Source organism: Petromyzon marinus, chromosome 52, assembly GCF_048934315.1.
Source record: "Petromyzon marinus isolate PM22_M1 ecotype Great Lakes invasive population chromosome 52, UKy_Petmar_22M1.pri1.0, whole genome shotgun sequence".
NCBI classification, from domain to species: domain Eukaryota; kingdom Metazoa; phylum Chordata; class Hyperoartia; order Petromyzontiformes; family Petromyzontidae; genus Petromyzon; species Petromyzon marinus.
This window is the reverse complement of record NC_133718.1, coordinates 6,212,696-6,219,418: the sequence shown is the minus strand read 5'-3', so window position 1 is coordinate 6,219,418 and position 6,723 is coordinate 6,212,696. Positions and strand designations below refer to the sequence as shown.

Sequence of the window (6,723 nt, the reverse complement as noted above, 5' to 3'; positions counted from 1 at the left end):
GATTATTGCTCAGCAAAAATCACTTAAGGGGGTTCTAAAGCCATGTAAAAAATATATACACCCCAACCCCCACCAGATTCCACCGTAAAGTACAACTACTTTAATAATTAAAAAAATTCTGCCGAAACCCGGGATTGAACCAGGGACCTTTAGATCTTCAGTCTAACGCTCTCCCAACTGAGCTATTTCGGCGGATGATGTCCACTCTTGTCCCGGAACCACTTTTATAACCACCGACATCTTACCCCCACCCCACTCCTTTTACTCCCTGCTACACTTCAACGATTGCGGTTGTTCGAGCAACTGAAGGTGGGGGGTGGTGGTAGCGTGGGTTTATTGTTGTGGTAGCAGCGCGAGTACAACCCTTCAATTGTAGCGTTTGTATCGTTGTTTAGCGGGTGGCGGGGTGTACGGCGCAAGCGCTGCGTTGTGGGAATTTCGCTTGCGCCGTTTTTTAGTTTTTACCACTTGCGAGTTTGCGTTGCGAGTGGAGCGGTTCCAATTAACAGATTTACGCGGTGACTAAACGTCGAGCGAATACATATACATTTACACACACACACTTTTTATAAGCCTGTCACGCGTGATCGGCTTTCTGTGGCGACGAGGTGAGTGGTTTCGGCCTGCGTCGAAGCGGTTCTGAGTGGGAGGGTTGCGCCCGAGAAGTCTCCCCCCCACTCCCGCGCTACCGTTGGGGGTAGGAAACTAGGCGAGCCGAGGCTTTTCTCGGGGCCCTTGGTCGTTTTTCGCGCGGGCGAATGAGCGGGAAACTTTAAAAGGTTTAAATTCGTTAACGTTGACGCTTAAAAAAAAATCGCGCGCTGTTGGCCACCCCTTTATTTGTTGGCGCGATCAGTTAAAAGCTGCAAAATATTAAAGCTGCTTTTATCCGGGCCCGCGCGAGTCTCGGACGTGAAAGTTATGTTTCCCTAAAATTCGCTTAGTCGGGCTGTACGAACCTCAAATGACAACGAGCTTTTATTCAAGGGGTTTCCCTCCCATTTGGATGTTCGGTCGGTTCTTTTTTTTGTTGTATGGGAGGAAACCAAGAATTACCAGAAGCCCCACACGCATACGTTGGGATAATGCTGAAATATCCGCACAGATGGGTTGACGAACCCCACTTTGCTTTACCGCCGTATGTGCGATTCCAAGTGAAGCTGGCACGGGAGTCTCGGGGCACACATCGGGTCACCGTGAGCCACCAACTCTGCACCAAAGATTGTAAATTCTTGGACTTTTAAGTTCGTCCGCCTTGACCTATCCGCTGTTGGATGGAGGCCTCCCCCAAATTGTTTCCGTCTCGAATAGTATCGTTTCACAGCGATCCATCAAACTCCTGCACGCATGCAGATTTCATTTCTTCATATGCTCAACATCTCTGCAAAAGGAGCTTTATTGCTCGTCGTATTCCTCCAGTACGAATACATATTCTGATTCCGGTGGACATCCTCCTGAGCTGTCGCTCCACTCTACCACCACTGCCAATCTTTTCCTCCTCGCCACGGCGTTAAAGCCAAGCCCGATTGACGGGTTTTCATACCGTGTCAACAACCCACACGGTTTAACCACGTCTTTCTTGTACGGGAGTATTTTAGGTCCCATACGGCGTGCAGCCGTTTCAATACGGGGCGAAAAAAACATTGTCTGTTTCCTGCTCGCGATGGGACTCTGTAGGATGAAAGTTGAGATTTATAAGGGACACGAGGTGACCAATAAGGTCTGATTTGGTCTGTAATAAAAGCTACAAAGTATTATCTGTATTTTGATTTAGTGTGCTGATCTTAAATGTGCATTGAAAAATGCGATACTCCGACTGATCCTCCTGTTGTGGAGTGACTCATGCAGCCAGCTGTGGCTCTAGGGTTTGTGTGTTATATGTTATTTATGTAGTTTATTGTAAAAAAAGTCGGTCACAGTCCCAATGATCACTGTTACATTGCATTTATGGCTTTATTTTGGTGATTTCGAAAACGTTTTTTGGTTTGGCTATGTTTGTTTATTGTAGTACGGAGTTAGACTGATGGCCTTAATCTAAGGTTTCTTGTGGTTGCTGTTGTTGTTTGACTTGCATCCTACTGGGATTTTTGCACACAGCGTTGGTGTACGGTGCTTTCTCAGGAATATTTTGGTAGGGTCGACATGGACAAGGGCAAGAGGAGGAGGCGTCGTGAGATGACGGAGGAGCAGAAGCAGGAGATCCAGGAGGCGTTCGAGTTGTTTGACACCGACAAGGACGGAGCCATTGACTATCACGAGCTCAAGGCAAGCGTGTGGATGCTGCGAAACCAAACAGCGTGCGTCTCTACAGTGAAGGAGTTCTGTCAGTCTTAAGTCGATGGGCCAGTTCCACAAATTAAGAAACCCCACAGAGGCAGTACTAGAAACTTCCCAAGGTTGGGGCATGCTCCCGACATTTCAAGCCCAGTGACATCGATGATAAGCGATGCACAACGTGACCTTTGACAGAGGTAAAACACTAAACTAATGATTTCTACATCCTAATCTCATTAGTTATTGGGAATCTCTAAACTCTGTCCCCCGTTATCATAGTTTAGTTAAAAGTGGGTAATATTTGTAATATATGGACAAATCCAGGTGACACGGGGGATAAATGAGTCTTCTGGAGGGATTTTTCGTTGGCATTATCTGGTGGATTTATAGGGGTATTAGATCTCACCACTACCAAGACCAGCATTGTGCTAATTCCTTGATGTTTTTGGTATATGTCCTTGCAGGTGGCAATCCGAGCTCTGGGCTTTGAGGTGAGCAAGGCGGACGTGATTAAGATCATGAAGGACTACGACAGGGAAGACACGGGAAAGATCAGCTACGATGACTTCTGTGAAGTCAGTGAGTGCCTTTATTTTGTTCAACGACATGCAGAAGCAACCTTACGATACAGTGTCGAGGAGACATCAATCCAGAGCAAATGCGGCAGTTGAAATCTGCTCGTCACTTTGAAAAAAAATCCCATTTACATTCTAAGTCCTGACTCCCGGTTTGCAGGACTGAGTGCCGAAACTGCAAATTATTGGTGTGTGAGTGAGTGTAAGAGTGAGCACGCGTTGAGGTTCGTATGCATTCGAACGAGTGCATGAGTGGGAATGTGAGTAAATGGATGGGTCAGTGAGTGAATGCACGTATGTTAGTGAGCGTGTGACAGTACGCGACTGGGTGAGTAAACAAATGAGTCAATTATTGTGCGAGTGCAAGTATTTAGGTGTGTGAGCAAGTGAGTTGTGAGTACTGGTTGATTGATGAATGCGCGGGTGAGTAAATGGTTGAGTGAATTAATTAATCATTGAGTGAGTTGACAAGTAAGCGAGCAAGCGTGTAATTACGCGAGTTGATTAAATTAATGGCTGAGTGAGAGACTTCAGTGGATGAGTGAAGCAATGAAGTGAGGCAGGTGGTGTTCACCTGAGTCGAGCACAGGTGTGTGCCGGTGCCGCAGTGACGGAGCGCGTGCTGGAGCGTGACCCACTGGACGAGGTGCTCAAGGCGTTCCGACTGTTCGACGAGGGCGAGTCGGGCCGCATCGGCGTGCGCGACCTGCGCCGCGTGGCGCGCGAGCTCGGGGAGACCGTCTCCGACGAGGAGCTGCGTGCCATGATCGACGAGTTTGACACGGACGGCGACGGAGAGAGTGAGCGGGCGAGGAGCCTCCCTCCCACAATTATCTCTCGCACGTAGTCGTCAGAACACTTTACAGTCGGCTTTTTATCGTGTTTATTGTTTCATATCTGCAAAGACGGCCACACGATGAACTTAACAGTTTCATCCACTTAATCTGCCTACTCTTTTGGGAACAATGAGATTCAACCCAGGTCCTTCTTGCTGCGAGGCACAGGTGTTACCAGTGGCCCACCCTGCAGCTCAAATGGCCACACTGATGATGCATTGTTGTGGCCAGCAGCCTTCAGCAGAACGGCATCATTTAACTTGGGACATAATTACGTGATGCTAAACGCATCACGACATTGCATGAACCGGAAGCAAATTAGACAATTACTCTTGTTGAAACACTTTAGTGTCAGTGAGGCATTTAAAATGCGAATGTTCCAAAAGCTCAAAAGGCATTTCAGCAAAATGAGAATTTTATCCTATATTTATTTTCATATGCCGTACAGCATGTGGCCATACTTTGTGAAAGTAACGTTACATTTGTTTTCTTCCCTGTTTTGCAGTCAACCAAGAGGAGTTTATTGCAATTATGACTGGAGACTCGTGATTTGAAAACTCGGAATGACAGGTCACCGAGAAGATACTTTCTTTGTTACTTTTAATATATAATGAAGTTGCTTGAATTTTCCAACTGTGTGCCGTTTTGCGATATAGTGTTTGTTCACATCAGATGTTACAACTTGTCACGGTTATGTGTGTGTATGTGGAATGTTAGTGCCTCATTTACTGCACCCAACCACAGCGACATGACTTCAATTCCCAGCCATGCACAACATACATCAGTAGCAAGTTCTATTTTTAATCAGCCTTGGGTCTCTTTAAGTAAACTCGGCCTTAGATAAGTACCTGGTGTGTATAATCGTCACCACTGGGCAGACTTATGCTGGCAACACCACCCGTTTGTGTCATGCTGGCCATTGTAGGTGCTCGCGAACAGCACTTGCCCCCTGTCGTCGATTACGCTAAATGGAAAAAATGGGGAACCAGTAGTGCAGCGGTTAGCGAGTTGCGTTACGAACCCAGTAACCTGAGTCCGATTCTCACGGCCAACACCAGCGACGATTATATGAACCGATTTTGTGCCTCCCCGAGGTCATATCTGCCTCATGAGTACCTGGTGCGGTGTATAAACATCATCTGTCACTAGGAAGACAAAGGCGGCCGGCCCTGGTGCTGGCCACCCACCCCCTTGTGTGCTGTGCCGGCCTTTCTAGGTGCTCACAGCACTGGCCTCAAAAGTCTATTAAGGCAATGCGGGCGATCTTTGTCTTATGTAGAATATATATAGAATGGACAATTCTCAATATATTTTTTGTTCATGTTTTCACTGCTGCAGTTCAATGTTTGCACCTCACATTGTTAGTGGGTGACTGTTCCCATCTGTAATATCAGGCCACCCAGTGGCAGTGATTTAATTAGGCAGTACCTTTCTGATTAGACTAACGTCGGAAACAGCCTACAATTGCCTTGAAGCAAATGCACATGTAAATCAGTCACGCATGAAATGTGGCTAGATCTGTCCCTGCCATAAGAAAGTGGCATTTACACCACTCAGTACCGCCAACTGGGATAAGCTGGACCCAGCACTCCTTTGTGCACGGGGACAAAATTTGACGTTTTAAATGATAAAAACAAAAGTGTCGAGCCTTTTGATAAGAGCTTTAACGAAAATAAGAACTGTTAAGGACATTGCCATTAAATCCACAGGCCAATGTTTAATGCCTCTTGCAAAGATGAGCTGTCAACTTCATTCCATTTGAGTGTTTTTATTCGTGTAACTATTCTGTCTCGTGGCTTTATGGGTTTATTTGTGGCGGTTAGAGCAGCTGGTCGCATTTCACAGCTGTTTCGTGTGATGAAAGACGCTAAACAGCTTTAATCTAGATGGAGTGTTGTGGTCATGGAGTTCATTTGTCTTTGCGATGTCACTGATGACAGAAATAAATAAATGCATTCAACGCGTGTGCTTATAAAAGAAGTAACGGAAATGTGGCTTGACCCGACGATCGGAAGCAATTATGAAATTTATGTCTCTCCGTGATTATCTTGACATGCCATGCTCTTGGTACAAGGCTTTTAACCCCCTTCCCAGAATAATGCTTGAACTTGTATTCATCCCACGCATTCACACCGCGTCATTGTCACCGATAATTACTTTAATTGGAAACACCCAGAAAGCACTGAGAGCCAGGTCTGGTGAGTATGGGATCTTGTCTCAGATTTATATGACAAAAAATGTTTTTAATTGCATACGCTTTTGTAAAAGGGAAATACTGTGGCCAATTGGTACATCCTTTAAACACGTATAACAACTTTTACCTGGCGTATTGCCACTTTCAGGCCACTGATCATACCTTTTATGGCTATTCCGGTAATTAGTACGACTGAAATGACAGTGCTTCATTGTTTAAGTATAGGTTTGGGTTATGTAAGAAGCACTTTTTTTCTGTAGTTGATTCAGTGACGTGTATTTAACTAGATACTTGAAGGTATGCAGGATTGTAATTCAGTGTGCGGCTGCGCTATGAATCGGGATGTAATTCCCAGCCACGGCTTGCATACGAACAGACGTACACCGGGTCGCGTGCGAGTTATTTGTGACACGGGTAGCCACTAGAGGCCGCTACATTCAATGCGATAAAAAAGATTATTGAACATAATCCCCTGGAAGTGAGCACAGCCAGCAGAGGGCAGTGCTATTATAATGTACGAATTGCACTGCACCTCTACGACGCCCCCTGCCTTCGCCAATCTGCATTGACCAGCGTGGTGAGGTATGGTCAAATTACCACCAAAACCTGAACGTGGGGCAGCACTCATCCAGCAGTGGATGGGCAACAGGGCTGTACATTCACGTGTCTACCGCGCACATGTGCACAGCACACTACTGCATGATCCAGTTGTTAAAATTCATACACCTAATGGGTTCATTTTCACACAAGCAGCCACTAGAGGCCGTTACACTCCTTCCGTCCTCTGAATCTTCCAAAGATTACGGAGGACAGAAAAGCCTAATACCGTGAATGTGAAGAGGAT

At 46.1% G+C, this 6,723-nt stretch overlaps 1 protein-coding gene and 1 non-coding gene across 7 annotated transcripts; one reads left to right on the top strand and one right to left on the bottom strand.

Moving 5' to 3' along the window:
• Positions 1-119: 119 nt before the first annotated feature.
• Positions 120-192, bottom strand: TRNAF-GAA (transfer RNA phenylalanine (anticodon GAA)). Its single transcript has one exon. It is a non-coding gene; the product is annotated as a tRNA-Phe (tRNA).
• Positions 155-5,645, top strand: CETN3 (centrin 3). Of its 6 annotated transcripts, none has more exons than XM_032973747.2 (5): positions 155-309; positions 2,122-2,265; positions 2,739-2,853; positions 3,458-3,649; positions 4,191-5,645. In XM_032973747.2, the coding sequence occupies exons 2-5, from the start codon at positions 2,143-2,145 to the stop codon at positions 4,232-4,234; spliced, it is 474 nt and encodes a 157-aa protein (XP_032829638.1). In that variant the 5' UTR covers positions 155-309; positions 2,122-2,142; the 3' UTR covers positions 4,235-5,645. The 6 variants fall into 6 exon arrangements, with proteins under 6 accessions (XP_032829638.1, XP_032829640.1, XP_032829642.1 ...); XM_032973749.2 differs by having other exon boundaries at positions 169-309; positions 2,098-2,265; XM_032973751.2 differs by having other exon boundaries at positions 198-309; positions 2,136-2,265.
• The last annotated feature ends 1,078 nt before the right edge of the window (positions 5,646-6,723 follow it).